Source organism: Talpa europaea (genome assembly GCF_964194135.1).
Source record: "Talpa europaea genome assembly, chromosome: 4".
NCBI lineage: Eukaryota > Metazoa > Chordata > Mammalia > Eulipotyphla > Talpidae > Talpa > Talpa europaea.
In genome coordinates, this window is record NC_140070.1 from 107,337,358 (window position 1) to 107,358,777 (window position 21,420).

The 21,420-nt window shown below is 36.0% G+C and overlaps 1 protein-coding gene across 2 annotated transcripts; it reads left to right on the forward strand.

Moving 5' to 3' along the window:
- Positions 1 to 1,042: 1,042 nt before the first annotated feature.
- PPP1R2 (protein phosphatase 1 regulatory inhibitor subunit 2) lies at positions 1,043 to 20,463 on the forward strand (the record flags this gene model as incomplete). 2 transcript variants are annotated; one of them, XM_084231301.1, is made up of 6 exons in its annotated part: positions 1,043 to 1,247; positions 10,390 to 10,497; positions 12,531 to 12,608; positions 13,120 to 13,217; positions 18,042 to 18,209; positions 20,417 to 20,463. In XM_084231301.1, the coding sequence occupies exons 1-6, from the start codon at positions 1,126 to 1,128 to the stop codon at positions 20,461 to 20,463; spliced, it is 621 nt and encodes a 206-aa protein (XP_084087427.1). In that variant the 5' UTR covers positions 1,043 to 1,125. The 2 variants fall into 2 exon arrangements, with proteins under 2 accessions (XP_084087427.1, XP_084087428.1); XM_084231302.1 differs by having other exon boundaries at positions 13,120 to 13,214.
- Between the last annotated feature and the right edge of the window lie 957 nt (positions 20,464 to 21,420).

Sequence of the window (21,420 nt, forward strand, 5' to 3'; positions counted from 1 at the left end):
TGTGTGAAGGGTTTGTTTTTGTTTTTCATCTTTGGGTCTCTTCTTACAAAGACCTGCATAGCTCCGAAGGTTTCTGGACTATTTCTCCCAGTGTTGGACAGGTGAATACCTTAAATGAATTTCCTAGATTTTTGGGGGGAGCAGGGGAGGAGATAAACCACAATTCTAGAAACTCCTGCCAGTGATACCTTGCAAGTGATTACCAATACATGCACTATGGTAAAAGGGCGAAGCACCAGGTTAGAAGCCAGAAGTTTCCAGTTCTCTGACCACATGCTGTGGACAGCTTGTGTGGCTGTAGCGCTCAGGTAACGTTTCCTCTGCGTCCTTCAGCTTCTCGCATGGTACAAGCCTATTTCAATATTGGTAATATTCTATGAGTTCATAAAGTTAATATTCTATGATTTCACAACAGGCCTCTAAGTACCATTCCAAGGCTGATATTCCATGATATCATAGAGTTGAATTTTTGTGCGGGTTAAGTGGAAAAGGGACCTATTTCTCTAAAAGCCAACTAACATCTTGGGGAATGTTGTAACCTTTAAGCCTCGATTTTCCGATCTATAAACTACACAAATAACAATATGACCCTCAGGAGGTGGTGGGAGTCAGGGTGCCTGGGGAGATCCATGGCTGTGCAGAAGACCTCCAGGAATCTCGAGGAAGGTCCTGGGACCGCGCCAGGGTTCCCAGCCGGCCACACCAGCCAGCGCAGGGGCGGGGCGGGCCGGCCGAAAGGAGCGGCAGGGGCGGGGCCGGGAGGTTGGCTTTGTTCTCGCTCCGCCCCCGCCCCGCCCTAGATATCGCGAGAGGGCGGGCCCGCTTGACTTTGGCGTCGGCGTCGCGCCCGCGCTGGGGCACTAGGCCGGCTTCTCCTCGCGGGCCGCGGATAAAGTGCGGGTGGCCGAGGACGTGCGAAGGGCCGCCGGTCGCGCGGCGTCAGCTGTGGCGTCGCGGTCGTTGTGTCGTGACAACGACGCCGGCATCCGTCTCCGCGACAGCAGGCGCAGCCTCTTCAGCCCGGGGCGGGCTCCGCGGCTGCCTGGCGGGTGTCTGCTCGCGTCCTTTCCTTCCTGGACCCGGCACCCCGCAGCGACGCTGAGCCAACCGCCGGAGCGGCGGGCAATGGCGGCCTCGACGGCCTCGCACCGGCCCATCAAGGGGATCCTGAAGAACAAGAGCTCCACGACTACGTCTGTGGTGCCCGCGGCCGAGCAGCCCGGCAAGAGCGTCGACGAAGAGCTGAGGTGAGAGCCGGGAGGGTCCGCCGCTCTCCGCCCGGGCCGCCCGAGGGAGCCCCTCCTTCCCGGCCCGGGCGGCCTCGCCCTCCGGACCCGCCGTTTCCGACCCCGGCTCGGAGCGCGGGGCGGCTGCCGGGAAGCGACTCCCGCGCCGCTCGGGTCTCCCTCTCCGGCCAGGCGAAGGGGTGGAGTGATGTGAAAGAAGGCAGGAGCTATGACGTTTATCAGGGTTTTTGTTTTGTGTGTTTTTTTTTTTTTAAAGTGTATACGCACATAGGCTTTTTTTTTGTTTTGTTTTAAGTAGCATCATGAACTTTGGGGGCTTGGCAACCTTAAAGAATAAAATTGAAGTTTCAGAGCTTCACCTGTGAAGCTTATTCCTTAACTCAAAGTTTTCTAAAATTCTTCAAAAATGACAAGTGTATTCTCGTGGCTCGGGAGCCCTTTGTGAACTAATCTTTAAGAGGCCCTAACAAAAAAGAGATCATTTCTTCGTTTCTCTTAATTGATCTTCCGCACTCATTTCTTTTTAACGTGAACTGTCAAAAGCATCCTGCCCTAAGCCCTGGTTCGTCAGTATCTCTACAATCCAAGGTTCATTAGTAAGTGTGGGGAAATATTAATTATGGAACGTTTGTATTATGGAACAGTATACCCGCCTTTTAAAAAGAATGAGGTAGAAAAGGAGTCAAGGAGCTCAATGGGAAAAAAATGAAGTACAGTATATCGAGTGTAAAGTAAACCACTGGGTTAGAAGTGCTGAGGAGCTTGGGTGTTAAAAGATGTTAAAAATAATAGGATCTACATTCTGAAAGTAACTTAAAGTTGTCATGGAAACCTGTGAAGTTATAAAACTAAAATGGGGATGTTCATGAAATTTAGAATATTGGAACTAGGGCACACCTGTTTAAAGGATCGATTCAGGACTGTAAAGGAGACTACTATTTGGTGGTGATGATGTTTTTTACGGATTTGTGCTACCTTGAAGAAAATTAAGTAGGATAACCGCTTAGAATTGTGGCTTTTTGAGGTGGGGAGGGGCCTTAGTTTGTCTAGCAACACCCCCACACTTCCTCGACTCTTTAATACATTTTCCAACCTCTATTTGGGGTAAGATGCTTCAAATAGGAAAGGAGTGGGGTGGACAGGGCCACTGGTTGTGTAGGGATTAACAAAACAGCATCTCACCAGAACTTAGCTATAGTAGGAAGACTTAAGATAATTTAAAAAACAAAAACTAAGTCGGTAACGTCAGGATATTTAACAGCAGAAATGTGGTTCTCAATGGTATTTGTGTAATTTAGCTATTCACCAGTGGGAGCTTCCTTTTGTTTGGCTAAGTGATTTATTATTGTATTTCTCTGCTGCCTTAATTTATTCTTAACTTCAATGTGCCATAACTTCCTGTAGTCCAATTGTATGGGTTTACTTCTCTCAGTAATTAGCTGGGGTTTACCTCCAGGTCTTTCTGTCTCAAAAGTCACTATTCTGGACTGACTCACCTATATAAATGACTGCTCCTTTGTAAGAGCTGTTCACATAAGAGGGGCCTTTTGGGACATGAGTGACTTTGATTGACTTGTTTAGTTGGAGGGTTATAATCCCAAAAGGAGCTACCAAGCCTATTGAAGTTCATGATGTTTGGTTGAAAGTAATAAAAAGGATTGGGCTTGTTTATGATCACTGTTACATGACTTTGAAGCAAAGAAAATAATTCTCTTGGTAGTGCAATACAGTAGTTCCTCCTTATCCAACATTCTGTTTTCTGAGTTTTCAGTTACTCACGGTCAGTATTATCCACCATAAAATATTTTGAGAGATACCACATTTACGTAACTTATTACAATATATTGTTAGAATTGTTCATTTAATTTTTATTGTTAATCTCTTATTGTGCCTAATTTATAAATTAAAATTATTGTACATGTAGGGGAAAGCATAGTATATATCAGTTCGGTACGATCTGGGGTTTCAGGCATGCACTGAGATGGCTTGGAGTATATCTCCCACAGATAAGGGGGGACTATTTACAAATATTGGGTTGTTGGAAAAGTCAAAAACGCATTGTGACTTTCAGGACAACCCAGTATTACCTTTGTCACAGTATTAGCAACTTTATGAGTTGAGCACATAAAGGCATTGCGCACATTTGAAACAACCTTTTGTAATGTTTAATTTTAATTACAACTAGGATACTCCTTTATATAAAAAGAATTAAAAATAAATAGTTGGGCCTCCCTGGTGGCTCAAAGGGTTGAGACACAACCTATAAAGCTATCTGCAGCCACTGCAGCACGAGTTCAATCCCCAGCTAGAGAGCTACCCACATGGCGCAGCAGACCTCTCCTGTCTCGCCCACCGCTCCCCTCAGCAGTGTATTTCAGTCAATCTGTCTGTTCTGTTCCCCACTCTGTCTCTGGTGAACCCTCTCACCTTCCACACCTCTGGCCTGTACCCCAGTTCTTGTATGCATGCATAAATAAATCTTAAAAATAAATAAAAATAAATATCATTTCAGTTACAATGCCCTTAAAATTCAGGAACTACGTATAGTGTAATGGTAAAACTTTAAATACTGGAAGAGTATAAGGCAAAAGAATTTCATATTTATGTGATAATGACAAGGAATGTAAGCCATACTTGTTGTTATGTTCTATGAAGTGATCAAGCAAACCCCGAATTAGTAAATACTGAACCATTACTCCTAGGTTGGGTTACAGTTAGGTTCCTGCAAATTCTCGTCACAACATTTTCATCATAACCTTATTTTATTTTTGTTTGTTTAAAGACACCTTATTTAATCTATATTGTTGATTAATGTTGAGCACATGGCCAACAGTACTGTAACTCATGCCTGAATGAAATTTATCTAACAAACATTTTTCTCTAAGATGTGTCACAGCTTTCTTGTGCTTAGGAACACTAGTCTGCTCTTCCTCATGATACTTGGAAACCATTTTAATCAGTGAGTTCACCAACAAAAAGCAGAAGAGCAATACATTGTTTACTAAACAGTGTGAAAGTTGAAACAAGAAGATAAAGCAAGCATCACCTTAATTTAACCTCTCCTGGGAACTTGTGCATTGGGGCAACTCAAAATTCACTCTAGTCTGCTCTGTACGTGTCTTTGAGAGACAGAATGCCTTTGTTGATACTGAATGTAGTGTACACCTCATGAAGGTCTAATGTAACAGATCTAGTGAGTAGATATTTGTATTTCATAAAAGCAAGACATCGTGGGCCTCCCCTGGTGGCACAATGGTTGAGCGCTGGGTTGGAGGCTGCCCACAGCCTGTGCAGTGCCAGTTCGATCCCCGACCACCTGCAAGGGTCCCACAAAAAAAAAAAAAAAAAAAGGCAAGATGTCGATTATAAGGTGTACCATGATTTATGTACCACTAAGAAAGAAAGAAAAAAACTTATTTAATCTATATTGCCATCTGCTTTAAGTATATTGTTTTCTGAGATATTAAAATGAGCAAAATGTATATTTGTAATTGTTGAAAATGTGATATTAAATATTATTAAAGCTTATCTTATGAGAAATCTTTAATAGTGAATTTGAGGCCAGATTACTTGGGTTCATCCTGCTTGCTACTCTGACTTCCAGTGAGTTAGTCATTATATTCCTCCATAATATACTCATTAAATGAATTAATAAATTGTAAAGTGTCTAACTCAGTACCACATCCTCAAATGTTAGTGTTACTTTCATAGAAATAAATATAGAGATCTAATTTGTCCCTCATTTCAGTGAGTTCTATATAATATACTAGAAGTCAATATTATGCTCATTTTAAATTCTATAGTAGTCTTAGATCACACTGACAAATTCTGCTTGAAAAAAATTGTGCCTGAATTAAATTTCTTTTAATATAATTTTATGTAAGCATGCTTCAGCTGTTTTTCTACCTGTAAAAGAATATGGCATATAGTCAAAAATTCACTGAGTAAAGTTTTCCTAAAGTGACTTTTTGACTAATTGCTTTTATTGTTAAGTCTTAAATTGTTCACTTATTGTGTCATACTTCAAAGTCTTGTACTTTGTCATCCTACATAAGTTTAATCTTCATTTAAAGAAAGAACATTTATTGAAATGTGCAATTAAAGTTTTAACACCTTGAAGCAAAATCCTTCTTCCCACTCTTAAGTACAGCTGAAACTACCAAATAAGTTAAGTTATAAGCAACAAGAAGTAATAGCTCTTTGAGATGGCATCAAAGTGAAAGTGAGAAGTGGTGACTATCTGGACCACATTAGACTGCAGGGAAACCAGTCACCCAAGGGGGCCTGGGGAGGAAGAGAGCCTGAAACCAACGGGTGCTTTCACTTTTCCAGCAGACCTGCCCCCATGGATGGATGGATGGATAGATAAGAGAGTTGACACCCCTATTTTTTGTAAGTGGATATAACCCAAAGAATGATCACAATTAATCAGTGTGGGCATTAAATTTAGGTTCACTCGTAGTACCTTATTACTCCTACTGTTACTTCTATCAAAACACTAATAGCGATACTAATTTCCTTATCCAGTATCCTCTGCTGACAGTTTGTTCTTCACTATTTTCCATCTAAGAATTCCCAACATTCTTTGTAGCCTATTGTTTTATGCCCTTATTTAAAATTCATGTTTTGGTAAGATATTATTAACTTCTCTTGCTCTGAATAATTCTAAGGATTTCTTTTTCTCTTAGTATTGTCTTGAGGAAGCAGGGTGAAGCTTTGATTATATAGAACTTTAATTCTGTTTATAAAAAAGTAGACTAAAAGGCAAACTAGGAAAAATTGGGTTATATATAATGTGGTTTATACTTTATGTAATGTTTAAATCTCCTGTAATGAATTTGAGTTCTTTGCATTTATATGGATATTCATTACATTGTAGTAAAAAGAACTCAAATTTATAAGGTTTCTGATAGGCAAAGAATATAAGCATAATTCATACAAAAAAATAAAAAGCAAGCACTTTCGTATTATTTATTAGGTAATAAGCAAAAAGAACAAGTATATCAGTTTATTCTTGCTCAAGGTGAAAAATCACACACAAATATCCAATCTTGGCAAAGTTTTGGTAATTACTAGGGACATCACATATAGTCCTCTCTTTCAATAAAGCTATATGGAAACATAGAGTGAGTATAAGGCTTTTGTTATTGTTAACCCAGATATGCCTATCCTAGCAAATTTTTGTGTGTGATTGAATAGAAGATGCACAAATATGTTTATTTCTGCTTTATTTTAAGTAGGAAAACCTTGAATTCACTCTAAATATCTAACATTAGGTAAATTGTTTATCATTGGCTATTTTGCGGTAGTTAAATAGGTAAAGACTAGAAAGTACAAGTGGCTTATGATAAAATGTATGTACTGCTAGCTCCCTATTTATACTGATAGCTTATCTATTTTTTCCTTCTACATTACACATAGTGAAAAGAATATGCAAAAACCAGAATTGTGGATGTTTTAGGGTGCTAGGATTGTGATTGTTAAAATTTCTTTTTATTTTTTAGGAAAACATGATACCTCCTTTTATCCTGTAGTTCTTTTCAAACAGATTTACAGGTCCCACCCTCACCCCCATTAGAAATACCTTTTAAACCCTGACAGTCCACTTTCAGTCTTCTCATCTTAAGCAGTAATGATGATAAATTGTCATTTTTAATACAATAATACTAACATCATTTAAGGAATAACTTGTTTTATTTTGAGATTAGGAGCAAAGCAATTAATCATCATTTGTTTATTTTTTAATATTGTAATTAACATACAGAAGAGTGTCTAAATGTAATTTTAAAGCTTAAGAAATTATTATAAAGCAAATACTTTTATAACCACCATTCTGGGTAAGAAAAAAAAAAATGTTTCCATCACCTCAGAAATGTTCCCAGCCCCTTTCAATCACAATCCCCTCCTCTCCCTTAACCACTGTCCTGACTTTTAGCTAATCAAACTCAATATACATCTCGGCATACTTTACTTTTACCTGCTTTTGAACTTTGTGTGAATAGAAATGGGCTAGTTTTCTTGTATTTAATAGGAAATTTTAATAAAACAATGCAGTTTTTATGAAACTTTTACGTTTATTTTTCTTTTCTGACTCAGGCTTAACTCTTGGTTGTCATTTCAGAGGCTTTTACTTTGGGTTTCATGGGCTTCCCTTTGCATTTTTCACAAAATTAATCTACTTCTCTTAAAACTTGTATACATTTCTTTCATTATTCTAATTAAAAGCTGCTCAATCTTTTCTGCTATCTAAATTCCTTAGAAGTGTATCTCTTTTTCAGTGTACATTTCCTTATGTAGAATATGACCATGAGCAGACTTAATCATTTGCTTTCTAAATTTACAGAAATTTGTAGGTAATAGAACTACTTAGCAAAATAAAATGTCTAAAACTCTAGTCAAATAGAAGGGATAACTTTTTAGAAAAATTCCTTCTGTGGGCCTCCCCTGTGGCGCAGTGGTTGAGCGCTGGGTTGCGAAGCTGCCCGCAGCCTCTGCAGCGCCAGTTCGGTTAGATCCCTCGCTGCTCCCTGGCCACCAGAGGAGGGTCCCACATGGCGCGCAGACCTCTCCTGCAGCTCTCTGCTCCCCTCAGCAGTGTGCTTCGGTCCTTCTGCCTGCTCTGCTCCCCGCTCTGGCTCTGGTGAATTCTCTCACCCTCCCGCGCTTCTGACTCTATCCAGTGTTTGTATAAATAAATAAATAAATAAATAAATAAATAAAAATCTTTAAAAAAAAAAATTTCCTTCTGTGGGCCTACCTGGTGGTGTACAGGGTTAAGTTTCAGCACTATCAAGCTATCACCAGCCACTGCAGCATGAGACCAGCCATTGCAACAGGAATTCAATCCCCAGCCAGGAAGCTACCCCACATGGCACAGCAGGCCTCTCCTGTCTCTCCACTGCTCCCCTCAGCAGTGTATTTCAGTAGATCTGCCTGTTCTGCTCCCCACTCTGTCTCTGGTGAATCCTCTAACCCCCTACACCTCTGGCCTACACCCCAGCTCTTTATGCATAAATAAATTTTAAAAAATTTAATTATTTAAAAAAATTTTGAATCATTAAAAACATTTGTATGATGCTTTTAGAATTTGATTTTATAGATATTTCTCTCAGCAAGCTATATAATAAGAAAGTTATACTAAAACTCTTTTATTATATATTTTCATGCAAATATACTGCTAGAAAACATGTGTATTGGAGTTGTTGTCCTGAAAGGGTAACTGGAACTTGAATCTTATACATGTCTCTCTCTTATTTAAGTGGGTTTTTGTTTTTCTGCCTTAATACCAGCTATTGCTGTGATAAATAGAAAGTGAGCGCCCAAGGAATACAATAATGGAAAGCAAGTTCCTTTTTTACAATCTTTTGATAGTTCAATCAAATAAGGTTTTTATTATTACTGATATTTTAAATTTAAATAATTGAAAATTCAGCTGAGTTCCATGATGAATGAAAAAACAAATAAAGCAATTCTTTAAAGAAAAAGTCTTAATGACCAATATATCTTGATATTTAACTTCTTATAATCTTTTAAGATTCTGATTGTTTGATAGTGAAGGGACATTAAGCAACTTCTGGCTGTTTTGGCAGGGTGGGGGAGGGTGGAAATTACAGTCCCAGTCACCTGTATATTCATTCATCTGGGCAACCTTTGCCCCTTAATAAAATAAACAGTAAATCTCTTTGAAAGGAAATTATGTTTAAAAGACTTAGTCTGCAATTGAATATTACTCATATTTTAAAAGGAAGGGAATTTTAAAATGCCTCAACACAGATGAAACTTGAAGACATTAAGTGAAATAAGCCAGTTACAAAAGGACAAATACTGTATGAGTTCATTTACCTGAGTAGGTCCCTAGAAGAGTCACATTCATAGAGACAGAAATTAGAATTGTAGGTGCCAGGGTCTAGATGGGGAAGTTGTTCAGTGACTACAGTTTCAGATGGGGATCATAAAAAAAAGTTTTGTAGATGGATTATTGCATAACAATGTGAATGAACTTAATGCTACAGAATTAAAAACTTTAAAATGGTGAACTTTATGTGTTTATTTTACCATAATAAAAATATGAAGGGGAAAAGAAGTGCTTAGTATGATATTGTGGGTCCTTTAGGGTAGAAAGCAAGAAAACATAAAAATCAACTCACCTGCCATGAGTGGGCACTTGTAAATCTTTAGGAAACTCAAGGAGAAGAGAATATGATGTTAAAATTTAAGTATATCATTCTTCAGGATCTCTGGATATTGGTAGAGTTAGGAAAATTAAAAATATTCATAGTGACACCTCTCCACAATGGACCAAATGCAGAAAGATTATTTGAATCTGTAAACTCTACACTGATTCTCTTCAAAGTAGTTTTATTTTCAAATACATAACCAAGTCACAAATTGTGTGCCAGAGACATGTTTGTTATCCTTTTTAGGGAATAGATAAGGATTTGTAATTAGGGCATTTAATTATTGAACACCTTTACAGTTGTGCATATATTTTGTGGAATGGATATTGATAGGTGTTCATAAAGCAGTTAAAAAGCAATTCTCTTCCTAAGTAGATTTATCCCAGGTGATATGAATACAGCATTTTTTTTTTTTTAGCAAACCCTTATTTTTCTAGGTTAAAAAAAAAATGAACTATTATTTTCAGCTTAAACTGTACTTAGTGGTGTCCGAATTTAATGAGGTGTCCCCTTTGGTGTTATGGTCTAAGTCTTTTGATTATATGGTTATCTTTAAGAAAAATAACCAAAGCAATACTCTTTTTTTTTTTTTTTGGTCAAATTGTCAGTGTGTATAAGATCAAAAATCCTTGATTACTGAGATCAGGCAGTGTATAAATATCCATTTTTGCTATTATTCCATAGTCCATGTATAATTAGTGTTTTCAATGCTTGAAGATTCTGAATAATAAATGTTTAATATGTGGGCACCAAGTATTCTATAAAATATTTACTAGCATTTTATTGTAATGACATGGCTTTTGCCCTTACTCAATTTCTATTTCAAGAAAGTATATGTAAAGTTAGCAATTACCAAACTTCAAATAGAAGTTTGAAATGTGGGATTTGATATTTGTGAATTTTAGATGTGTACATTTTTAATCTTTTACTTCTTTGAGAAGAAATTTATTTCTTTTTAATTTTAGCAAAAAATCCCAGAAGTGGGATGAAATGAACATCCTGGCAACATACCATCCAGCTGACAAAGACTATGGCTTAATGAAAATAGATGAACCTAGCACTCCTTATCATAGGTAATAATTTATAGTCATCATTCTTGTTTTGACTTGTTTTTCCATTTTGCAGCTGATAAAAGCCTCTGGATAACAGCCAATTTGAATTTGTATTTTATTTTATATTTATTACTGGAACACTAATAACCCAAATGTACCTATTTGTGTGGTAACATATGGCTTTAAAATTATGGAATTGGGGCCTTCCCAGTGGCGCAGGGGTTAAAGTCTCAACACTATCAAGCTATCATTGCAGCATGAGTTCAATCCCTGGCCATGGAGCTGACCCACATGGTGCAGCTGACCTCCTGTTTCGCCCACTGCTCCCCTCAGCAGTGTATTTCAGTAGATCTGCCTGTTCTGCTCCCCGCTCTGTCTCTGATGAATCCTCTCACCCCCTGCACCTCTGGCCTACACCCCAGTTCTTGTATGCATAAGTTAATAAAAATAAATTTTTAAAAAAATAAAATTATGGAATATATTTTATGTATTGTAATTATCACAGTAAATTGTTTACTGGTTGTAGCTCAGTGATGTTACCCCTAGCTGCTGTTTGATGCACACAGATTAGTGACTTTCACCTTCCTTAAATCTGTTTATAGATAGGAAGATGAGGATTGGGCTTATGTGCTTCCTAAGTAAAAATCAGGGACTTCTCAGAAAATGAGAACTTCATCGATGGTAATACTGTTTTTTTAACCCATTCAAAGACATGATTATTGAGCCTCCCTGGTGGCACAAGGGGTTAAGTCTCAGCATGAGAGTTGCAAAGTTACTTGGTCCCCAAGTTATTGAAGATATATGTATCACGTGTGCGTGTGTGTGTGTATGTACAGATACCTGTGCTCAGCTTTTTAAAAGAGTTTAACAGAAGATGTTTTTATAGAAAGATATTATACAACCTAAATTATTACTTATATAAACAACACATATAATTCATCTGTAAATTTTACAGAAGTTTCTGTAGAACAGTTCTACAAATTGATAGATTATTTATTTTTTTTTATTTTTTTATTTTTTTTATTTTATTTTTTATTTTTTTTTTTTTTTTATAGAGGCATGGTTTTTTATTTATTTATTTATTTGTTTGTTTGTTTGTTCTGTTTACACATGCACTGGGTACAGTCAGAAGCGCGGGAGGGTGAGAGAATTCACCAGAGCCAGAGTGGGGAGCAGAGCAGGCAGAAGGACCGAAGTACACTGCTGAGGGGAGCAGCGGGCGGCAGGAGAGGTCTGCGCGCCATGTGGGACCCTCCTCCGGTGGCCGGGGAGCAGCCGGGGATCGAACCGGCGCCGCAGAGGCCGCGGGCAGCTTCGCAACCCAGCGCTCAACCTCTGCGCCACCGGGGAGGCCCGATAGATTATTTATTTTACCCTACTGCTTAATTATACCCAATAATGTAAATAACTTTATTTCAACTTCTCTTGGAAAAAACAGCATCTTCTAATCTATAGCAGTTATTTAACTTGTCCCCTTAGCTAACCAGGAAAGGTGTTATGCAGCAATTTTTAATATATAGCTGGGTTTGGCTTAACAGAACTTTCAGTGTCTTGAGAATTAAAGATCCATTTTGGCAGTGAAGTGGGAAGCAAAGGTTTCATTTGCAGGTAGAGGGAAAAACTTCCTGAGTATGGTTAGCACATTTAGCATGTGATTTTGGTATTTTACTTGACTTTATTATGGTAACTTTAGGTTGATAGACAAATATATATTCTAAAAGCAGGCAATGGATTTGGTTTTTTTTGTTTGTTTTTTAAGTTCCTTCCTACTGGGAAGACTAATTGAAGTATTTTTGTTTTTTTTTTCCCATGTGATCTGAGTTTTCAATATTGATTTTTATGGTCGTAGTAATGTTTTCTTAAAATTATTTTGAAGTGTTTCTTGATTGATAGTATGCTTTTAAATACTTACATTGAGTAGAACCTAAAATGAAACTTCAGAGAAAACAGTAGAACTATAAATATGTTGATATTTTAATTAAGTCTATAGAATTATTTTTCTGTTTGAAAAATTATAGTTCAGATATTAATTATAATGTGCTTGTCATCCCCAGTATGATAGGTGATGATGAAGAGGCAGTGAGTGATTCAGAAGCCACTGAAGTCCTTACCCCAGATGTCTTAGCTAAGAAGTAAGTACTGACATCTATAAGGAATTTTCACTTATACTATTTTTAATTGTGCAAATTTGAAAACATTTTACTGAAGCATAAATTTTAAAAATTTATACTAAATTTATCTGAATATTTCACAGCACCTTATCTAGTCTTGTTTCTACATTAAAGCCAAGGTATGCAAGTAGCAGAAAGAGTACCATAGCCTGGTACATAGAGTCCCTGTGTCAATTCCCTGTGTGGTTTTTTGTTTTGTTTTGTTTTTAATATCCTGCCACCTAGATTTTAAAAATAGAGGTGAGAAAGGCAAAAATAAGTGAATTCATAAACAAAAGTACTATTCCTTTGTTCTTTGATTTCTGTCATCCTCCATGCTTGTTGCTTTTTGGTTTCTACACCCATTCCTCATCAGGTTATAGTTAGCATATTAATCATTTTCAGATGTTTTTATGAGACTCAAAAGTTAAATAAGACATTCAGTAATTCAAGAATATCAGTGTTTCTTTCTCTGTAAATGATTGTTTTATAGATTAGCTGCTGCCGAAGGCTCAGAGCTAAAGTATCGGGTTCATGAACAAGAAAGCAGTGAAGATGAGGATAATGACCTCTCACCTGAAGAACAAGGTGGTTTGTTTACTACTTTCAATATTTTTCTAACAATTTGTGGTAAAATAAAACCACTATTTGGAAGATTGTCATGAGATTTTCCTCTTTGGGAAGTGAATGGTGGGAGATTATGGAGCAGCATTTTTAGAATTCATTGTATTTCTGTGGATTTATTGTATAACAGCTCTTCTTCCACCCCTGATTTCATGACTTTGGAAAACACTACCATCTTTAAAGTAATTATAACTGTACCTTTGTACCTTTTTACCTTTTTAGGGCCTGGAATAGAGTAAATCCAATAAATATTTATTAAATTAATGCTGTTAGAGTCACTGAATGTTTGGATGGTCTTAAAGAGATAGCAAATAAGAGGTAATTTTCAAATTGCTTGTGCTTTTTTATTTTAAGAGAGTGTAAAACTTATAGATGAACCAAGAATAGAGTGAAAGCAGCATAATGGGGAAAGGAGCTAAAGATAATCTTCTCAACAGGGTTGGAAGAAACTCTTGTAGCTTATACAGCTACTTGGTTAAAGCATTGGTACCTACTCATTGTTTCTGTTTGTATAAGTAACAGTGGTTATCTATGGTAAGATGAGGACAGAAGGAAGATATTCCATCTGTTGCTTTTTATACTTTCTGAACTGTGTGAATGTATAAGCACAAGAAAAAAAATTGTTGATGTAGTTTTCAGCTCTTTTAAAAAGAAAAAACCAAGCCTATGTATAGGTAAACAGGTGCAGGAAAAGTACACATACCCTCACAAAAAAGAAAAGGATAGTATTGTATATATACTTGAAAACCTTCAAATATGAGTACTACCTGTACTATAAAGAAATCCAGAAGCTAACTTTTTTTTTTTTTAAACATTTACACTGTTTTTTTATTTAATTTTTTGTTTGGCTCAAGGATTTATTGTCATACGTACAAAACAGGCTGCTAGTTGCATTAGCAAAAGATAGATGTAAAGGGCCTCCCTGGTGATGCAAGGGGTTAAGATATAACCTATGAAGCAATCCGCAGCCACTGCAGCACAAGTTCAATCCCCAACCAGGGGAGCAACCCACATGGCACAGCAGACCTCTCCTGACCCGCCTGCTACTCCCCTCAGCAGTGTACTTCGGTCAATCTGCCTGTTCTGTTCCCCACTCTGTCTATGATGAATCCTCTCTCACACACACACACCCCGCCGCACCTCTGGCCTGTACCCCAGCTCTTGTACGCATGATTAAATAAATCTTTAAAAAAAAAAAAAAAAAGTAAAAACACTCCAGAAATTCAGAAACTTTAGAACTAAAGTTTCAGTTTTTTTTGCTAACTGTCAGGAATCTTACCTTTCTTTCATTTTCAGATTATAATTTGCTCAACAAAATTATGATGGTCAGAACCTAATTGTCCTTCAAGAGAGAAATTTCATATATAGTATAATCTCAAGTTGTATTACATTAAATCTTTTCTACCCTCCATGACTTTCTTTTTTTTTTTAATTTATTTTTTTTTTAAGAGTTATTTGTTTGTTTGTTTGTTTATTATACATGCACTGGGTACAGTCAGAAGCGCGGGAGGGTGAGAGAATTCACCAGAGCCAGAGCGGGGAGCAGAGCAGGCAGAAGGACCGAAGTACACTGCTGAGGGGAGCAGCGGGTGGCAGGAGAGGTCTGCACACCATGTGGGACCCTCCTCCGGTGGCCAGGGAGCAGCCAGGGACCGAACCAGCGCCGCAGAGGCCGCGGGCAGCTTCGCAACCCAGCGCTCAACCGCTGCGCCACCGGGGAGACCCCCTCCATGACTTTCTGACTTATTTTCCCAAATTATATCCCAAGAGGCCCTTGAGAAAAGGTTTAAAATAGAAATTGTTTCTTTATTATTCTTTAAAAACCTGACGGCATATTTGAGAACAGAAGATATATTAACCTATGTGTTGTCAGTATTTCTGTAAGAAAATTTTCCCTCAAATTGTAATTCCATGAATTTGCCAGTAGGGAGAACCATTTGATAACTTACAGTTTCACAAATTCAGTTCATGAATTCAGACAAATTGCATGTCTGCAAACCTTGCTTATTGACAGAAATTCTTGGAAAAGATTATCTTATAACTGATAGCATTACAATTAAGATGTTGACAATGGAGTAAGACAGATCTAAGTTTGTATGTCAAATTTGCTTAATTTTTTGGAACCTCAGTTTCTTCATTTCTAAATTGGGAACTATAAAGTATTTAGAGTCATTGGTTAAATATTAAGAGAGATAAAAATTTGAAGTACTTCACAATAATTCTAGCATATTGTAACTGCCCAGTAAATACTAACTTTTAATAAGTTAAAATAATAGATACATTCTCCATTATATTTTAATAAAAGCAAATATAAAAAGGATAATTAACTTGTCAAGTTCACATGGATAATGGTTTATTACTAGAGCTGTGCCTCAAACGTGAATATCCTTGTATTGTTCTCTGCATTATATTGTTCTCCACGTAAGAATTATAAGTAAATGAATACAACTACTCCAGAAGGTTGAGATTTCTTGTATTAGCAGCTTTCTGTGAAATGAATAAAAATGCATGTTTTTAAATTAATAATTTTAGAGTATTCTATAATTATCTATAAAAAGCAAAACCACAGGGCCTCCCTGACGGTGCAGCGGTTGAGCGCTGGGTTGCGAAGCAGCCCGCAGCCTGCAGCCTCTACAGCGCCGGTTCAATCCCCGGCTGCTCCCTCCTCCTGCCACTGGAGTAGGGTCCCACATGGCATGCAGACCTCTCCTGCTGCCCGCTGCTCCACTCAGCAGTGTACTTCGGTCCTTCTGCCTGCTCTGCTCCCCACTCTGGCTCTGGTGAATTCTCTCACCCTCCTGCGCTTCTGACTGTACCCAGTGTTTGTATGTATGTATGTATGTATGTATAAATAAATAAATAAATAAATCTTTTTTTAAGAAAAAGCAAAACCACAAATTCAGTATCTGCTACAAATAAAAATAAATCATTTTCTTAAACTATGAATATAATTCACAAGAGAGAAGTACTATAATATCAACTCTTAGGAAAAAGGAACTACAAATCATGATACTTTCCTTTCAAACAACAAAGATAAAAATTTCTGGTGTGAATGGAGAAATAGGTTACTTACATACTTATATACATATCAGTATGGCAATATATGAGCCAAAAGTTTTAAAATAATGTGACACCCTTTAATGTAGCAATTCAATTTCTAAGATTTATTCCAATATTTTTCAAATATTTTTCACCAATATCAAAAGTCCCATTCAGTATACATGTATACATAGAATTACAAAAAAGAATTTCACAAAATGCTACGTACCTTTACTATATGTGATACAGTCCTGTTTTGTTTTGTTTTCTTTAAATGCTGGTTGTTACTTTTAAAAAGTCATGGAGTGAAAGAAAGGGTCATTACTACAGTTCCATCAGACAATATGCGTGAACTGGCACTTCCTGAACAGAGACTTGTCTACACAGTCATCCTAACTATATAGTCAGCGGAAAAACAATCATATACAACAACATATGAGTCACTGATACAAAAATACATTTTTAGGAAAAAAATCTAGAATCATAAAATGCTATGGTAATTTCTGAGTGAAGAAATTGAGTTTTTAAAATTTTACCATGAACATGTATTACTTTATAATGAGGAAAAAGTGTTGACTTTTTAGTAAACTTATATGGTATTGGAAATAGAACCCTTTTTTTGTTGTTTATTAATATTAGCCTTAAATCATCTGAATACTTGAAAGCCAGCCCTAAAAAGTCATGAGGATTTTGTCTTTTTATGAATGGTCTTTTTTTTAATTTTTATTTTTTTATTTTACTTCCCATTACATTATGGTACTCTCAAAGTATAAAATAAATCACAAAAATAATTTATGAGTAGAGAAGAAAGGTGCCTGGCAAGGTCCTAGTAGTTTGAAACAAATGCTTATAATACGATATATCTGAGAACTTCCTTCTCCCATTCCTAACAGAGGCTGAAAAGTCATTGATCAGTAGTGACATGAACTGTAAATGTAATTTTATGACTATCATAATAAAAGTGGTTGAGTAAGTTTAATACTTTGACATAAACAACTGGCAATTTTATGCTGAGCCCCTTTTTGTTTTTTAATGCATTGGTCTAAGAAATTTTCAAGTCTTAAACTTCATAAACAAAACTACTTCATAAACAGATATTTAAAATGCTATTTGGTAGTAAAATATGATCAGTTATGTTAGTTTGCTACTAACTTTGATTCTGTGGGGAAGATTATAAATGAAAGAATAGTCTGTAACTGCTTAACTATTCCTTCTAACAGATTTTTCTTACAGTTACTCTGGGGATGATGCTATGTTTTTAGCCAGCAATGTTTTAAATCATGGGTAATACAAAATTTTAAGGAATTTTTTTCTAAATAGAAAATGCAAAAACATGGATCATAGTTTCGTGACCCAAAATTAACCACTTTTAGTTATTGAGTTGTTTTTCTGTGTGTACATATATGCTTGCAGCCTTTGTACATTTTCTATATTTGTGTTATGTGTGTGTGGTGGTATATCTTGCTTTTTTTCCCCATTCACTTATTTCTGGAGAATTTTCCTGTATCTTTAAATTTTCTTCACAAGTATAACTACAAATGACTCATTTGTCTTTATTTGAGCCATGTAAAGCAGAAGTTGGCACACTTTCTGTAAAGGGCCTGGAAGTAAATACTTAAGGTTTTGTGAACTTATAGTCTCTTTTAGAACTACTTAGCTCTGCCATTGCGCACAAAAGCAGCATTAGACACAAACTATAGATTGCCATCTTTGCACTAAAAACTTCCTACTCTTATTTTTTGTATCTGGTAGAAAAAAAGCGACAGTTTGAAATGAAGAGGAAGCTCCACTACAATGAAGGACTGAATATTAAATTAGCTAGACAGTTAATTTCAAAAGACCTACATGATGATGAAGATGATGAAGAAATGTCAGAGGCTGCATCTGGAGAAGGCATGAATTCGGAAGAATCAAATCAAGGTTAGATGTTTCAAAAATATCACTGAGACACTATGATTCTTTGTGCCTAAATCATATATTTTATTGAAACATTTGAAGAACCTCATAAAATTTTGCCAAGATTCACTTTATTACTGTCCAAAAGTTTCTAAAATTTTATATTCAGAGTTGATTTAAGACTATGTTATGTGATACGGATATGGTTTTTTGTTTGTTTACATGGCTTTAAGCAATGTTTTTCTTCATGTTAAGATGTATTTTGTTTTTGTTTCAGGTCATATTTAATGTCATTACAATCTAAAGATGTAAATTTCTTTTTTTTATTTTTTTATATTCCCCATACAATTACAACCCCCTTATTTTGACCCCAAGCCCCCCAGCCCCCATAGAGTCTCTCTGGTTCATAGTTGTTTGTTGATTTTGATATTTTCTTTCTTATAGTTATTTAAAGATGTAAATTTTTAAGAGAAACTTTTTAATATGAAAGATTTGTTTTGATACCATTTAAGGTACGAAGTATATACTTTCCATGCTGATTCTTTGGACTATTGAATTGATCAGTTTTTTGGCATATCTTTGTTTGAAGTCTTGGACAGCCAGCCCTTGAAGCCTATCAGCTATTGATCAGGCACAACACATAGATTTTATTTATTTACTTATTTTTAATAAATTTATTCTGATATTGAATACAGATGACTCTTCTACATGATTCATGTGAATCTTGTACCCATTTGTCTACACTTTGTACTTACAAATTGATGCTTCTAAGTAGAATTGTAACTTTATTTGTTGTGTCTTGGATTTCTTAGGAGTAAATAACATTATTTTGGTGAGCCTAAGTACAGTAAGTGATTCTATGATAGAACCTGATGACTCTGTCTCACAATAGTGTCAGAACTGCAATACTTTCATTATTCCATATATACTTCATCCTTTCAGTTTGTTTCATACATTTCGTTTCCATTTTATGCACCATGGTTTTTTTAGCTCACATTTAGCTTGAATAAATTTCATTTTAAGTAGCTATCATTATAGGTTTCTCTCTTTCTCTTCTTAAAATTATTACCCATTTTTAGGAGACCTGTCTCTTAATTGGGTTTACTTCCCCATTTACCTATTATCTTGGTGATTTTTTTGGATACATTCAAAGTGAATGTTTCTTTGATTATAACTCATCAATTTCTACTCAGATTTTCAATTTTCAATCAATTTCTAGTCACTCTGCCAAAGCACCAAGAATCCTTCCCACTTGTCACTGGAAATTTGTACCAGCATCACTATGTGAGATGTCAAAGGATTTTTTTTTTTTATGGCAAGTTTATTAAGGAAAAGAGAAACAGGAAAGAAACACCTGCATAGACACAGGCCAGCAGAGGGCTGCATTTTGAAAGGGGTAGGTTTTAAGAAATAAGTGCCTCCATAGAAACAGGCGAGCAGTAAGCTGCCGATTTTTTTCAATGCTACAGCTTTTCAAAAAGAATTCTGGTCTTTGCTCTCCCTCTTTACTTATAATACATTAGAGTTCACATATTTAGTACATAAATATGTTTTTTCATTTATGTATGACAAAAATTTGTGTTAGCTCAGTACCTGGTTTTTCTTCAGTGCAGATGAAGTACTCCTTACATAAGAGTATATCCTACTTAGTTTCATAAAGTCCGCAAGAATAGAAAGACTACATGATAAGACATAGGCAAGTAAGTTTCCTATTTTTCTTGTACCCTTTTTCGACCCTTAGGAAATTTCACCAGCTTTTAAAATTTCTAGATTTTATAGGACCCATTACTTCTTGAGCATTGTTGTTATTCTCCCTCACCCTTGCTATCCCCATCTATTTTATACCTTTCTTTGTGAAAAGAAAGGTGGCATTTTAGACTCTGAGGAAATATTTTGTCACTTTGTCTTTTATAGCTTTGGAGATTTGAGTTGTAACAAACTCTTAGTTATCTACCTGTGATTTAGTCACAGAAATGATCAGTCTGAAACCTGTTTGTTCTAATGCCAAGTATACTCCTGTTCTGCTCTTTAAAATATTTGGGGGTGGGGGGGCGGAATAGAGATTCTTTCATATAATTAGTCACAGACTAATTATAAAATATACCTTTGATTTTTAGATACCTATTTGTTTATTATCCATGGCCACGTTAGGAAACTTTATAGCAGATAGTTCCAAGGTTGGCAATACACAACAAATAAATTATGTTGATTTTTTCCTTTTATCTTTGCAGGATCTACTTCAGGTGACCAACTGCAAAACAAATCACAGAGTTCATAGAAGATACTTGTTCAACACTGTAATTGTCACATACAAACCCTGTTACTATAATACACAGCTTCTTGTTCTCTACAATTCAGACCTTATGTACCAAAATGCATACCAGTTATTATATATTGCCAAGAATTAAATAACTTTAGAGACTAATTAGACTGAAAATGCCTAATTGATATATATATTCTTGTGCCTAGTACTTCACCACAAACACAGTGTAATGTCATCAGTCCAAAACCACATTAATTTTGTAAGAACACTGGTTAATTTGTATAAGATAATTACAAAGCTTTTTATGATTTAGAGGTAAAATAATATCTTGGGGGGGAGGGATCTAATTTATTTTCTTCACTTCTAGATGTGATGGTTCTTATAAAAAGTTTTTTTAAAAATCAAAAATCCCAGTTGGAACAAGATTATATAGACTGGTGAATATTCAGTCTACAAAGTATTTTAACAGGTGTCTTCAACTTGATTTGTCTGTTTAATTGAAAAGGATTATATTATAAAAGTTATTGTTGCATTTTCTGGCCTATTACCTTTAAAACTCCTGTTGTTTATGTTTACAAGGAAAGGATTGAACTTTTTCCTCATCAAAACTAGCTCTTTTCACGAATAAATTATCAGGTTAAACTTGCACTAATGTCTACTCTGACTTTTTTTGGTATACTTTATGGGCAGATTTCAGATCAATTTTTAAAATAAATATAATTCTAATACAGTCTCAGCATTCCCTTTTTCTTAACCTGCCTTTGTTTTTTACTCCTTTCCACACATGTGCACAAAATCCTTTGTAAAGCATCATAACGATTATTATGACATTAGGAACTCTTTCTGCTGTTACAAATTCTATCATTTGCTACACAATGGAATTTTTATTTTGACTATCAGTCCCTGTTCTTCTAATGCATGGAAAAAATAGAGTGACCAGCAGCCATACCGGAGATACAATTCAGCTGCAAA